The 16,055-nt window shown below is 48.3% G+C and overlaps 1 protein-coding gene across 1 annotated transcript; it reads right to left on the bottom strand.

The window, feature by feature from the left end:
* Nucleotides 1-627: 627 nt before the first annotated feature.
* On the bottom strand, nt 628-14,542 carry LOC142559901 (neprilysin-1-like). The gene is made up of 3 exons (XM_075671589.1): nt 14,516-14,542; nt 5,006-5,332; nt 628-2,727 (listed from the first exon to the last, which is right to left on the bottom strand). Exons 1-3 carry the CDS (start codon nt 14,540-14,542, stop codon nt 628-630), a joined length of 2,454 nt encoding a protein of 817 aa, XP_075527704.1.
* Nucleotides 14,543-16,055: the final 1,513 nt, after the last annotated feature.

Below are 16,055 nucleotides of genomic sequence, written 5' to 3'. Positions count from 1 at the left end.
TTTGATACATAGCTTTTCATTGGTGAGTGCTCTTTGCTAGCGTAATATGTTCAACGTCACGATTGGCTGCCTTCTGCTTTTACGAACGATTCTATAGCGTGAGAACTTTTTTTCCTGAATGCTTGATCTGATAACACGTCGAAGTGGCCTGTACCGCATAATTTGTACTGCCGCATACTGCGACACATCTCGTGTTCGACGCAGACGAGTCTCTAGTCGTTGGGTTTCTACACGTCTGAGGTTTTATTTGTCAAGCCTCTGGGTGGGTTGCATATCTATACTGGCAGCGCTTGTTGGCCACTCTACAAGATGTGGTAGGACTTAATCTTTCGATACACTGCACATCTACAATCGTAGGCTGATTCGTTATGCATACTTGTCCAGAGAAAATGACACTACTAAAACGGAAAGTGAGCTTTCCAGGAGGGATCGTCTGATTTCGAATATGCACGATCAGCAGATAGTCTGTAAAATGCTCTTGGAATGACACATTCGTGTAAAGGCGCGTCTGCGTTGGTCATGCGCCCTTATTGAACTAGCCCGCAGGAATCGCGCCACTGGCAAGTATGCACAGAACCGCAACACGTACATTGTTCACCATCAGTGGCCACGTAGTCACTACTCTCCTTAGTCGAGAGCCCAAGGGACTCTGCAACTGTCCGAACTAACCACGGCGTCCGCTTTCTCGCAACGAAACACCTCCGCGAAGTCGCTGCTCTGTTTGAGCGCCGCGTTGCAGGAGCGCTTCGCCATGCCGGGCTCGTCGGTGGAGCACAGTACGTGACACCACGTCACGAAGAAGGTCTTCTCCGCGCTGTAGCCGTCGAAGTTCTTCAGTCGCACGTCTTCTCCTCCGCCGCCCTGTAAGGCTTCGGCGCGAAACGCGCGCCACGAACTTTCGAGCGCGAACGCTCGGGAGATGTGGTCGAGCTCTGGCGTAGCGACGCGGTTGTCAGTGTTCGGCTCGGCGTACGAAGCCCTGAGGCAGGCGACGAAATCGGCCAGCAAAGCTGGCAGCTGGCCTCCGTGCGAGGACCTGTACGCCGAAGTAGCGTTCCTAAATATGGCGTCGGCGATCTTGGAACCGAGGCCGGCAAACTTGACGCTCGCGACGATTCCGTCTTCGTAAAGGGGAGAAGTCAGCGCGAACGGAAACATGATCAGTTTGCGCTCTTGAGAATCGTAGACTTCGACCGGCGCCGCGGCCATCGACATCCTGGAAGAGAAAGAGACCGTCTCTCGGTTGAATTGCGAGCGCAGCGAGTGACGCGTCCTCATCGCTTTCATAAAGTTCTCCGCGAAGCTGGCCTTCGTCATGGCGGGATACTGCTCGTAGAGCGACACCATCTTCTCGACTGTTTTCTGAGTTACGAAGTGTGCAGCGGGTGGCGATTCTGGTACGAGCATCGACAATCCGTCATTACCGTTGGATGCGCTGCCGAATGGGGTAGCTTTCCAGACGGCACGAACAACGTGCGTGACGTCATCCACGACGTCGGTGGGAGTTGAGACCGGTGCCCACGCTATCACGCCCATGTATCGCTCCACGAGTCCGAGGCACTGTCGCGCGCGCAGGTCGTGCGAGTGCCTCGAGCCGCCGTACTCTAACGCCGCCAACTCCCCGTGGAACCAGGGTCCCAGGTCCTGCACTATCCACCACTCGAGGCAGCGAAATAGGGACGCGCTGCCCAAAGCAGCCGCTAGTGTGCCTAGAACTTTGAGCGCTTGCCAGTGCGTGACGTTGATACTCCTGACGACACCCACGTGACGGTTTGTAGCCTCCAACCACTCTTCGATACCGAAGCCTCCCATCTCTGCAACCATGTTGTCCAGCGAATCAAAGAAGCGTGTCACCGGCCTGCCTGTCCGGTACGCATCGTCTATATATGGAATGGCAGCCGACTCTAGCGCGTCTAACTCATCAAAGACACTCTTTCGGGGTGAGGTCATTCCGAAGACGGAGCAGTACACTACGTAGTAGCTCCAGTACTTCCCTATGTCTCTCTGCGTGGCCCTCATATCGAATATGCGCTTTAGCTGGTAAATTGGTTCGATGCATAGCTGGTGGCTACTCGCGTTGTAACGCAATTCGAAGACTGGAGCGTATCCTTTCTCCGCTGCCAGATTGATTAGGATGTCCAGTAGCTTCGGCTGTCCGGTCTCTCGCGGCCATCGCAGGTTAACGGCGTCCAGTATATTTCGAAACTGTGGCAGTTCGTCCCTTCCGTGACGAACCACAGCCTCGCATGTCTGGTAGAGTATGGCCGCCTTCATCACTGCCGTCTGGTTTCCGTCACTCCCCGCGGACAACTCGCGGAGGTTCGCGACCAGCTGGTCGAGAAAGGCGTCGGCCATCACTGTGAGCGCTGACGTGCCATCGTGCACTTGACTCCAGCCACCGCAGGCGAACTCGTAAAAGTCCCGACAGGGCTCGCTCGACTCGTTCACCGAAGTCGAGAGACGCAGGCCGTACAGGGCGCAAATCGGCGAGGCGCACACCGCGGTGCCCGGGTCCATGGCCATCGGCTCTGTGAAGAACGGCAGGACCACTACCAGCACAGCGAACAGGACGACGAGGGCACCCAGCGATCCCATGAAGTAACGGACGCGCTTTCCCGCGGCCTCGATGGCTGCGAGGTCGATGTCGTCGTCGTCGTCGTCGTCGTCGTCGTAGCCCTGGCCCGATGGAAGGTTCCGTCGTCGCCTAGTGCTAAGCTCTGGCGTTGCCTGCGCTTTCGCAAGAGAAACGCCAATGTATCCCCCTGAGGCACGTTTCACTTGTTGATTGCACAGTGCATTCAATCCATCTCCAGATGAGCTGGGAAGCGATCATATAACGTATTCGCCCCATGCACCATTCACCCCACTTATGCAGCAATATGATTTTTAAAAGAACGCATGCAGAACTTTGTGGCAGTGGTCTAATCGTATTCTTGGCGCCAGCTTTGGAGGAAATTGGCGCCAATTTTGACATAAGCCGTTGTCTCACTACATACGATGAAAATTGAGAACCATGAAGAGTGTCTGGAGAACCGAAAATGTGACATGAAAAATCTAGGGACGCAGCGCCAACATGGCAACCATGCAACCACAGGATGTTGCACCTTTATCTTTGTGCTTATGCATAGGAAACAGTGTTTACCATAACACACGTGAGGCAGATAAGGTTACTTTGTTCACGCACATGAATATGCTGCTTCTAGCATCGCAACAGTGGTATTTTAAGGAAACTGATTTTTCGCGGTAGTAAAGTACCAGGCGGCAATGAGTATCAACTCTAAAAGAGATTATGTCCCTGAGCTATCTTCAGGTCTCATGAGCATACAATCATTTTTATTGCTTTCGAAAAAGTGTAAACTTCCACGTGTTATAAGGAACCGGTACTTTTTACCTAAAGTATTGATTTTATTCGAGAGTGTTTTATGTTCTGAATATTTTTCTTTGTGCCCGAAATTGACATCCATCTAAGCAAAATTTACAGGAGTGAAGCACACGTAACTGCTGTTCCAGAGCTCATGTTACTACATGCATAACATGATGTCTGGTGTCAAAGTTGTGCTCTTGTTCCTCCTAAAAATTTTAGTAACATGAATGCAATCTTGCAACCGAAGAAAAAATATCCAAGACGTCCAATCCCGCGTGGTTGTTTTTAATGTTTAAGCTGAAGAGCGCTGGTTTAAGATATTAAGATGTACACCTTCATGAAAGTTACCGTGTTTAGATTGAGCATGTCATTACATGCTGACCGTAGACATAAAGTAGCAATTCCACTTTCTAACACAATTCTCCAATTTATAATCAAACTGTCTGCAAAACCGATTATTCCTAAAGCTATCAGGGTTTAGGATTACATCACTGCTCGGGCTCGGGCTTGCTCAAGAGTCTGGGCTCGGCCAGGTGCACGTCCCGGGCTTGAACGGGGCTCGGACCTGACCTGGACCCAAGCCCAGGAGCTACGGGCCCAGATAAGGCCGGCGCTGGAGCGACCCCTTAATAAGCACCGTTATGCTATTTGTAGCTGTGCAAAAATGTCGACTGTGAAAATTGGCTCCCTTACAGAATTTTGGTTCGGTGGCGCCTTCTGGCCAACGGGAAAGCAGGGGCAGGCAGGTCAAGGCACAGCACTGATCATCATCATCACCATCATCATCATCATCATCATCATAAGCCTGGTTACGCCCACTGCAGGGCAAAGGCCTCTCCCATACTTCTCCAACTACCCCGGTCATGTGTTAATTGTGGCTATGTTGTCCCTGCACACTTCTGAATCTCATCCGCCCTCCTAACTTTCTGCCGCCCCCTGCTACGCTTCCCTTCTCTTCGAATACAGTCCGTAACCCTTAATGACCACCGGTTATCTTCCCTCCTCATTACATGTCCTGCCCATGCCACCCCCCCCCCCCCATTTCTTTTTCTTGATTTCAACTAAGGTGTCATTAACTCGCGTTTGTCCTCTCACCAAATCTGCTCTTTTCTTATCCCTTAACGTTACACCCATCATTCTTCTTTCCATAGCTCGTTGCGTTGTCCTCAATTTAAGTAGAACCCTTTTCGTGAGCCTCCAGGTTTCTGCCCCGTAGGTGAGTACTGGTAAGACACAGCACTGGTATACTCCATCAAATCGTTTTAGCGGAGCACTTCGGTCTTCAACAAAATGTCAACCGTACCCACGCGCGCCCAGCTCAACTACCACTGGCATGCGCGCCGACCGCGCCCTCCTTTTCTGCCTCTCGTCGTCACATACTGAGCAACTGTAGTCGGTGTAGCTCCCAGGTTAATACGATCTCGTATTCCCTGAGGTGAGTTTCGTGCTCAGACGAAACACGCACGTTTCGGTCTGTCGTTGCGTGATCAGTGACAAGACATAAATGACCAACTTTAGTATCAAATTAAAATACCTTGTACGCGTTTCCCAATCTTTATACTAGCTGAGTGTCATTGTATTGCCCGCGTGAGGCACGCGGTAGTGTTCCTACGGCTTCTAAATTACGTGCCAGTTCCACACCTTCACGTTCGCACTCAGCTTCTGGAAGGCAGCCTTCTCAGCCATCTCGAACGCTGTCAGGCAGGTTCCGGACGTGTCCGGTGCCGTGGCGGGGATGTCCGGCTCGCCTTGCAAGCGCGTTTCGGTCAATTTCGGAGTGACCGCCGACCACCAAGATGGCGTCTTCCACTGGCTCGACGTCGACGGCGTAGCCTGTGACGTCACCTGAGACGTGGCCCCTGCAGAAGTCCTCTGAGACTTGACCCCTTTCGACGTCCGCGGAGAGCTTCGGTACGGCGTCTGAGACGAAGTAGCTTGTGACACGGAGTCGCTTTCCGGCTTGTTTACCTGCAGAACAACTCACAAATGTTTGTATAGGGGCCATTCTCGGGAGCTTTAGTTCGAGTTCAACTGGATATTTTCCTATTCTATGTCACCTAAAATAAGGAAATGATTTCAATACACAACATAACGGAAGAACCGACTTGCATGAAGTACTTCCATTTGAGAGAGAAAGCGAAGTTTTAGTGACGTTGGAAAGTGAATTTCGATTAGGCCTCAAGATTTCTTTTTCTACATATATTACCGTGAACCTGTAAATTTCAAAAATGGTAAAGCGGGAACTTTACATGCTACGGAGCCCTGCACCAAAAGCTTTTTTGGTATTACCGTTATCTGTGGAATTCTCTTTATCTTTTAAAGGAAATAAAGAAATGCGGCAAGCTCGCTGCAAATACAAGGCCTTTTCTCTTCGGCGTAATCACTTTAGACTATTTTTGCTAGTACGAACACGTGTAAAGAGCAAGGTAGCCTTCTTACATTCAGTTTAGAGAAGTTCTTGCACTTCGTATGCAAGAACTCTAGGTAGTCAAAGTGAACTCACAGCTATCCACTACGACGCCTCATAGCCGCAATATCAATCAATCAATCAATCAATCAATCAATCAATCAATCAATCAATCAATCAATCAATCAATCAATCAGATTTATCAAGGGTGACGCAGCGCCCTTGCCACAGATTACGAAGGCACGCCCGCCGCCTCTGCTGAAGCAGTACAGCCGTCAACTTCGTATTACATCCTGGGCATTTCATGTAGCTTTTTGTCCGAGTGGCAGGCATATAATGAAGTGGATTCAGGATACAAGCGTACTACTTACAAGGCGTTCTCTAAATCCCGTCGGCTTCATCGCTTGAAACTGTGGCAGGCCAAAATAAAGAAGTCACTTTCACCCAGTTCCCACTTTCTTCTTCTCCTTCGTCTTCGTCTTCGCTTCTAGAAATCATGTTGCGGCTATTGTCATGCCCACTTACGGGAAGTTATCCTGCCAGCCTCTGAAACTACTGCACAAATTCATCTATGCCATCTGTACATACTGTCTAGATAATTTCGTCATTTGCATAATGTCCATAGTCTGTTCCTCACCGCCTGGAAACCTATAGCTGTGCAATGCTAATGACCACTATTTATGCGAAGCGTAGAGGCTAAATGTAGGCCATGTAGAGGCCAAATGTAGGCTAAAAGTACTATATATAAAACTCCTCGTGAGTCGTTACTGCCTAAATATTTGTTTTTTAATTGTGGCACATAGCTTTCACATTCCTACAAAGAATATTGAGTAAAAGTTACCATGAAATCTCAAATAGATTTTCCATTTTGTGACCTGCTGGTGTCACTGTAGAAACCGCAAAGTATAAAGCGCGCCGACTGCTGTGAGAGTTGTAGTGAACAGAGAACAGTAATAGCAATACTTTTTTGCTTTAATAATGGCCTAATGGTGGGTATTCTGCAGTAATCTAATTTTGCCTACCTTATGCAGTATTGTAGCATGTCTTAGCTATTTTTCGTCTTCACTCATTGGCACATACGACCGAAATATCAGCGTTATTTTAATATGCCAACCGCGTTTGCGCATCACTTCTTATATTTGTGATGACGATGTCCATTATCTTTACTAGCGCGGGTTTTGGTCCACTTGTCTGTTCTATTACCGTAATTACTGTGTACATGCGAAAGTGGAGAAAGCATCTAAAGTTGAGTAGGGCGGGAAACTGAAATAATGTAATGAATGAATCCATTGAAGGGACTTCGATTGAATACGTACACACGGTCGTGGTCTCCGCCTTCCGGCTGGCCAAATACGTCGCCCATAACTTGGAACGGTGACCCTTTGAAAAACCGCTATGCATTGTATTTGCGAAAAAGTTAAATGATTTCTGAACCACGTGTTGTTGTTGTTGTTGTTGTTGTTGTTGTTGTTGTTGTTGTTGTTGTTGTTGTTGTTGTTGTTGTTGTTGTTGTTGTTGTTGTTGTTGTTGTTGTTGTTGTTCGACGCTAAACGGCCTCGACTGCCGCGGAAGGAGGCTCGATGGGACAGGAAAGATGCGAAAACGAAAGAAGAAAAAAAGAAAGAGGGGACGCGACGCCGGCTTCAAGTTTCCCCAACCAGCTGGGCGTGATGGATTTTGAGAGCGCAGTTGCGTAGGCGTGGTCAACTTTCTATCAATACATAGAAGAAATGCGCAGTTTTCCTGCACCAAAATGGCCTAAGTACGAGCGAACATTAAAAAAATTTTAAATAAATAAAAGGCAAGCTCGTCTTTCGTTTTCTAAACCAGAAATCGTCCCCCTTCCGGCAAACTGAAATACACTTTTGAAATATTACCTCGTGCCAGGCTCTAATTGATGTGGTGCTGCTCTTTAATTGAAGCACTAAAGCTGACTGTGCACCCATGGCTGCAAATTTCCTGTAATGTGTTCGGACGCAAATGGGTTAAATGAACGCTAGTGGCCGATATTTCGAGTGACTTGTCATTTACGTACCAGGTTGTCTCATGAGTAACCTTTATTTCTTTTTTTCTTTTTCTCTCTTTCAGATCGGTGAGTGTTACTCTTGGCTTCTCTGCGGATCTTTGTGGGGGCTGTCGCTTGCGGATTGTCCATACAGGTATGTGGCAGTCATTGTCAAGGCGTTGACCTATGCTTGCATGCGAGCCTTGTCATATTTTTTTTTTTTTTTTTGCCGAGGTTCCTAAACATTGAAGTATCAAAACATGCGTGTCGTGCCACCGTATGCAACTGAGAAGAATCTCTCGGCGAGGTATAGGATGGTGGTTCGGAGATTTATGGCTAGAGAATGCCGCGCTAGAGATGCAAATTTAAGAAGCGCAGAAGGATTCGGCCTAACGTTACAAGCTAAGACAATATACGGTGAAATAACGGGACATTTGTATATTGCGAGTTTTCTTAATTCTTGTACATTCCTCACGCCCCAGGGTCTCCTCAAACGCCAGTGACAAGAACAAAAAAATAAATGGCAGAACACAAGGAACATGTCTAGTGGTGCCAAGCGCGATCTTCATCTTTTGGTTGTGTTGGGATTCGTTTGGAAGCTTTTCTAGCACAATACCCACAGAATACGTACGAAAATCTCAGTCCAGCTCATCGCATATGTTACTTAAACCCTGGAGCAGTGTTGGTAATTTTTTCTCGGACAATGTCGCCAGGTCGCCGCCCAAGGCACTCTTACTTTAGCGAAATGTCGCGAAGTAACGATGGCTTGCTCAGAATTTTGTTTTTGTGCTTTAGTTAGGGGCGTACGAGTATTCGAAACTTTAGAATAGCGAATCGAATAGCGCCCCTTTCGATTTGGTCTTCAAATCGAATAATCCCTTCGTAAATACGGATATTGCTTGGATAGTTTTCGCAGAGGTCAGGACGTCAATTGTGTGCAATCAAGCATAGTATTCGAGCACAAGTACGATAAAAAATCAGCCCCGCGGGTGGAGTACAGTCACAAAACACGAGAACTTAAGTAGTGGGGCAGGTTACGTCGCTCAGGGAGCCAGACTTTACCGGATTTGCAGCGATTATTGGCTCTCTCAAAACGGCTGCGTTGTGCGAACAAACTGCTTATTTGTTCCTGGTGCTCCATTCGGGTTTTTAATGAACAGCCCTTCATATAACACGCATTATAACGACAGGAATTTGTCAACGTTACGAATACTGGGATGTGAAAATTTTTTTCTATATTAATTGTGGCAACGGCTGTTCATTATTCGGAAACTATTCGAAAAGCATTCGATATTCGATTCGATTCGCTTCTGGCGCTATTCGATCCATAATGTATTCGGTCTCAAAAATTCGTATCTGCGCGCCCCCATATTTTTTATGTTTCAATTGCTGAAATATGCATAAATGGGAGAGGGTTAAGAGACGCAAAGAGACGAGAGAAAGCGCCGAGGGTGTCGCTTCATTCTTAGTTGCGCATCAAGAGTAAAGTCGGTCACTGAGGTTAGTCGACTTCAGGAATCTATTCCCTCACAGCCTGTGTAGCTGTCATGAACCCACGAAAGTGTCGAAATAAGGTCGGGTAAACAAAAGCGAACTTCGCCTCCGAGTTTTCCGTGGCCATTGAGTCATTTGAGCGGGAAAGCTCCCCTTCAAAGGAGGCGGGCGCATGACAGCACTTTCACATGTGGGGTCCCTTCCCTGGATCTCGTGAGCGTCGCCAAAAAAAAAGTGACGTTCCTTTATCTTTGTTTCTTTGACGATATACTTTTTTTTTCTCCCTCTCTTTAGCGATCTTCGTTTAAAGTTAGCGTTAAACGACTATCTGCCTTTTTTCTTTTCTTTCCTTTTTTGCGATCGTCGCCTTCCCAGCCAGAAAGGAACTGGTTGATTCACGGGTTGGGACTTTTCTCTCGCGTTTCTCAGCTTTTCGTACTCTCCTCAGCCTCTCTATTTTGCTTTTTTCCTCCGGCTAGCTCCGCGGTGGTCTGTGGTGGCATCCTTCTCCTCTCTCGCCTTCCTCCTCGCCGCTCCTTCATCGGCGGTCGACGTGCGAGGAATGCGCCTGACGTGGCTCCGCGGTCCGGTTACAGGTGTGCGTGCCCGCGCTGGTTGCACCTCGGCGCCGTGGAGCTGTGCGTATATGGAGCCGACGCTCCGCGCTGGGTCACCGTTCTGCAGGAATTCGGAGCAAAAGCTTTCTAGAAGGGACTACCCCATGTTAGGTGAATGTGAAACATTCTATAATCGTTACCGTCATCATTACCATCGTCATTATTGTTATTTTCTTTGTCGTTTCTGCAAGTGTTGGCAAGCAAAAGAGCTGCGGCCGGTTTCACAAAACTTCTCGTAACGACGCCGCCTTCGACTGGCCAGCCACTGCGATCGCATCGGGATCACATCGAGCGCTATCATGAGTAGGACTTCTTGCGGACCTATTACAGGCTCAGCGTGGTAGAAATAGCACAAAGCAAAAGACGACAAATAAGAGTAGACGAGAGTACAGGCGCCAGTCCTGTCGAATACTCTTATTTGTCGTCTTAGTTTTGTGCCGTTTCTACCAAGTTGAATACTATCGTCGTAAGCCCGAGATGGGTACCCGAATGCCGGCACATCAGAATAAATCGTCACTGCTCGTCTTGTCCGTCCTACTTTCTGTATTCAAACAATACAAACGATTCAAAGGATGACGAAAACTTGCATCGATCACCAGTGACCGAACGAGGAAAGCCTCAGGCTGGAGGCAGCCTGTCAACGAAAGGCTGGCTCTTCAGAAACGACCAGGCAGTTACGTACGAAGACAATAGAAAAGAAAGAAAGGAAGCACACGTGGTTGTAACTCGAAACAAGTTCACTGCGACAAGTGTGGTTAGTAGCGCCGCGTGTGTATTTCTCCTGTCGTGCTCTCTCTCTCTCTTTTTTTTTCTTTTTTGTCCATAACGCGTTAACGTAGTCAGCACTAATGGTACTCCAACAGGTCTACATAAGAACCTTAGTTAATTATCGTTTCCTGTGAAAAGAAAATACTTATCGCGCACTCAGTGACGGTCATGATGCCTCTCGTCAAGATGCACGCGATTAGAGGGAGGCGCGGCCGCGGACCCTCTCTGAGTGACACCCAGCGCGTTGCGTGTGCCGCAGTACGACGCCGCAAGACGCACTGCTGTCTCCTTCGTCACCGTTGCTTCGTTGCATAACATCGCTGTCACCTGCAGCTTTGCCTCTTCGAAACCAAAAACTAAACTGCACTGCGCGGACGTAATGCGTGCGTCGCTCAGTGCGGTATTTTTTTTTTTTTTCGTACCCGTCAAAAAATAGGCTCCGCGCACACTTTTGGACGACCCCCGCGGCGAGTCATCATTACGTAACAGCCGAAGAATCGTGCAGCAGTGCTTCGTTTTACCGAGACTGCTCTCAGCACTGCGGCGACGTCGGTGTTCCTTTCTGATGCTCCTTCGGCCTTTCTTTCTTTCTTTCTTCCTTTCTTTCTTTCTTTCTTTCTTTCTTTCTTGCAAGTTTTCCCCGGAAAACGCTCGAAATAGTGCAGCGTTCATTCGCGGTCTGCTAGACGCAAACGCTTACGCCGAACTTGTCTCCGCACGGCGCTGTTCTTTAGATGCACCGCGCTTTCAACGAAGCGTGGAGGTCGTATTAGCTTTGCTGAACAAACAAACAACGGTGTGCGAGCGTACGTACGTCGTGCCTCGAAATCAGTGCAGCGCTGTTATGGGGCTCAGCTCGCCTTCACTTGAGTTGGGGACTCAATTCGCAGTCCTGCTCGATCCCGATGACACTGCATACGCGAAATCGCGAGTACGCCGGCCAAGCGTACGGGAACGCAACAAAGCGTATCGCGTCATGTTTCTTGGCGCGTCGCTTACACGTGGGCAAAACGATGCGCGTGGGAAGGTGCATCGCGTGCGTTTCATCATCGGCCGCTATAGTGAGTTGACTGCATGACGAAGGTCCTTCCCAGAGATCTCCTGGGCAATTTCAATCTTCCGATCTCTAAAATCGGGTGCCTTATCCATTAGACCACTCACTCTCCTATGCGAACCTAATCCGTCACATATACTTGATTCCCTAATCTCGTTAATACATTTAACCCGAGATCTAGTGGATGACACCTCTGGAACCTTGTGTGCGCGCGCTAGCATCTTTGCGCTTTCGCTCGTTAGCCGCCAGAGAGGTTATGACGGCTCCACAAGAGAGCAGCATGTGCGTTTGTGCGCGCGCGTAATTTGGTTCTAGCCCATGCATCTTCGTCATAAGCGTTTCTTTCTCAAAACATGTTTCTTTACGTCTCATATTGAATGCCCTCGAACACTAGCTTGTACCCTATCTTCCTCAGAAGTGCACAGTTCTGGTGAGACGAACTGCCGACGACCACCCGGTGTTCAGGAAATACTCTTTTTAGGAAAAGGTTGTCGCCCTTGGTGACAGCGACGAATGTCCCTGTGTGCTTTCCAAAACGCGCAGCTTTGAGAGCGCATACCTTTCATGTTCGTTGCTTGCCTCAGAGGGTCAATAAACGGGAGGGTAAAAATTCTTCCCACTTGACAGATTGCTCTTGGCAAGTAACTCTTCCACAAGCGCCCGTGGCAGCGGGTGCTTCCGCAAAACAAGACCATGGAGCGGAATCCAAGAACAGAAGCCGATGTCCTTCTATTCCTCCCCGAAGTCGGTGACTGGGCACCAGGGCTTGGAGTGCGCTGGTTGATTTAAAGGGACTATATTAGGTCAAGCTAAAGTGATATTAGTACTCGAGAATATCTAATGCATCATTACTATTGTGAACAGAGCTTTAATAATCGAGAAATTGAGGTAAATACAGGACATGATTAGAGACTACCCCGGGAGATTCAAATACTTGCCCGATGACGAAAGCACTCCTCAGTTAAATTCTTTCACTAGTACTCGACCACTCGTTGCAGAAAAACATCCTTGTATTGTATTATAAGACGAAGTAAAACGCTACTTGTCCACTTCTATTTAATTTTTAGAAGAAATAACTATTTGAAACCACCCTTGACAACGACGCTGGCGGTCGAAAGGTTTTCTTTTCGCTCGACTCCGCGCCACCCACACTTTCGCGTTTCAGTATAGTTTCGTTATCGCGTAGTGCTGCGCTGGTTCTGCTGGCTCGCGAAACTCGCACAAACTGCAAGTAGCAGATAATTCAACTTCCATGCGGTGTAAAGGGATGCCCGAACGGTCTACGCCCACTTGACCAGGAAGCAGCTGCGGCGGCGAATCCGCCGCTCTGTCATGACTCGGTACCGCCGTCTGTCGGGCGCCGTTTTACTCACCGACGGCAGCAAAGGGTGGTGATGGCGTATGCAACGTCACCGCTCCCCCAGTTGGGTGGCGGGAGATTTGAATTTCGAAAGAGGTATTCGGACTCTTCAGATGGACTTTTCTCGTGAACTAAGTATTTTATTGGCACAGAACAAGCGTTGGGAGGTTTCTAGAATGGTATTTGAACAGTCCACGTCGACTTAGTATTTTTAGTGTTCCCTTAAAGCATTAGACATGTCCCAATGAAATGACGATTTTAGTGTCTAAAGCTCTCCACTTAATAAGATAATGATATACAATAAACTCTGCAAACATTCCATATAGCTAGGTTTGGTGACTAAAAGTCTATTATACGCCGCCAGAAGTGCTGTTGTTGGGGGTGGCGATGTTCTCAGTTTTTATTTCCCTTTTCTCTATTGGGGGGGGGGGGGGGGTGATTGAAAGGCGGGAGGTGTCAGGCACAATTTCGCTGTTGTTGATACGAATTATACGTCGTTGTACAATTCGAAGTGTCTGGTAGCCGGCGCGTTTAACGTTTTACGGGAAGATGTGGCATCGTATGTACGCGTTGTGAGTGAGGGAGTGAAACTTTATATTTTAACGGATGACGCTCTGGTCTTGGGAGTTGTGTGCGGATTAAACTGATTGTCTTTGCATAAAAGCAAGCTTCCTCAAATGTTTACGAGGAGTGTTCACAGCCGAACGACGGTAGGAGACCATGAAGAAATGGATCCGTTTATGGCGAGTTGTAATTCGCTTAGTCCTTTTAAAAAATTCTCATCATGGAAACGTCTTTGAATTCCAAAACGTTGTGTTTTTGTGCACGTAAGCGGTAGTTCTTGCTCAAAAGGGTCTGCAGGATCGTTCTATTGAGTTGACATCAAAGGATACTCACCAACATTGATCACCATTTGTATGAGGAATCACGATAGGATGGGCGTTTTGATCTGAGTAAATCAGGTTTCTAAAGCTATGGCATTGTGAATTCCTGGAGAAACCGACCCCCCCCCCTCCCCCACACACGCCGCTGTTTTCATCCTGACAAGTTACGACTACCTCAGAAAGTCTTAGGTCTTCAAACGACCCTTCAAGGTGATTCCTAAATGATCGCGTCGCTCGAAACAGAAAACAAGAAGAGATAGGGATAAAGGAACTGTGTACAAGAGCGCTTGACTTCGTGGCATCTCTCACGACTTCCGCAATCGGACCGTTGTTCGGTCACGTTCCGAGTGACCGACACGTGTGGATCCACCTCGTAGGTGCTGACGAGGAATGTTCTGAACGCCGATTCATATTTATGTTGCTTTCATCATCGAGATCACACCGCCAGATACCTGAAGGGCGATACCGAACAGTCTCGGTCCACACCCACGCTCGAATCGCACGTGGTCCCACGCCGTCGTCGACGTTGGCTAACAGTGCGTGTCGGCAAGGCGGCTCTCACCGTCTCGGACTCGGCGTCGTGCGTCATATCGGCACACACGCTCCGACGAACATCGAGGGCTGGCCGTCGTCTATACAGCCGCCTATAAATCTTTCCTTCCGTGCAGATTGAGAGATCAACGATCGCCGTGTCGTGACGCGAAAGAGCGGCCTCCGTTCACTCCCCCTTTCCCCTTCGTTATTGTCGTCCTCCGACCTTCGTTGTGTAGGAAACAGCCTATAAAGCCGCCACCGCATGATGATGCAACGCGAGAAGCAGCCATGAAAGAAATAATAATAATAAGATATAATAATAATAAGATATAATAATAATAACTAAAATAAATAAAATGTGGCAACTTTCTCTTTCGCCTTCGCGGCTCCATATACTTTTTCTTTCTTGTTTCTACGCGGTCTAGAGGCTCCGAGAGCTCAGTATGTACGACACTACAGCCAGAGACAACCTAAGAATTAAAATCTCTGCTCACAAAACTGAGTTTGATTTGCTTGTACCTCCTCGTTTTACAAAACATATAGTTCCCGAAAGACGACAATATCTGTTTTTCTTTTTCGATTCTGGGAGCTTTCAACGCGACACAATCACAAATGTTTCCTGCATCGAAAGATAATTACCGGGACTCTAACCGAAGTATGCGTTCGGACAACTCAGCGAAGTAACGTATTCTAGTGGACGCAAATATCACGGGACTCTAGGCGGCTGTTGGTGTCGAGTCGGCGATAATGACGCCACACTGAATTTGCCGTGGTTCTCCTTCGCCGTGAAGTCATGAAAATGAGCGAAAGTAATAGCAGAAGGGTTGAAAGTTGACCTTGTTCGGGGCGCAATGGGCTGGCACGTTTATGCAAGTGGGACAGCGGCGGATTTGCTCTGTAATTCTTAGGTTGACACTGTCTATATATAGCGTTCACGTATATCCAAGACGCAGCTGTGTGTGATGGTCGAGGGGGAAGACTTTTGGCTACGGCCATTTGGTATTGAGCGCTTAGTCATTTGTTAGATTACCGGGTTACGGCGCCCGCTATCCGACGGAAGTGGAAGGCAAAAAAAGAAAAAAAAAGAACGCGTTGTACCGTGCACGGTTTGTTTGCTTGTTAAAGAACCCCAGGTGGTGTTAATTGATTTGGAGCTTTCCACATAGGGCATCGAACTTGTGTGTTTGTGTTGTTTGTGACGTTAAACGCAATAAATTAATAAATAAATAAAAAAATTGGAGGACGCTTAAGCTTCGCCTTCAAGAGTGGAACGCGACAGCGTTCCCGTCGACCCGCCAAGGGGTATTGGGCTACGGCGCAGCGACTACGCTCCCCGCATCGGACGCGGTGAGCGTCGAGCAACGCAGCGTTCGGCGCGACAACGAAATGTGCGCCTCAGCAAGCGACGAACGCCTGAGCCTTAGAAACAGCTCGTTTCTAAGGTGACACCGCGTTCACGAGAGACGCTACCTGGGCAACGGAGGATGCACATCGCGTCGCAGCGGGCTCTGCTAATCCACCCTCAACCACCCGGAATCTTTCACCATCAGCACGAAATCGTACAACCA

This window comes from Dermacentor variabilis, chromosome 10, assembly GCF_050947875.1.
Source record: "Dermacentor variabilis isolate Ectoservices chromosome 10, ASM5094787v1, whole genome shotgun sequence".
Taxonomy (NCBI): domain Eukaryota; kingdom Metazoa; phylum Arthropoda; class Arachnida; order Ixodida; family Ixodidae; genus Dermacentor; species Dermacentor variabilis.
Note: the sequence above shows the minus strand (reverse complement) of the source record. Positions and strands in the feature narration are given on the sequence as shown.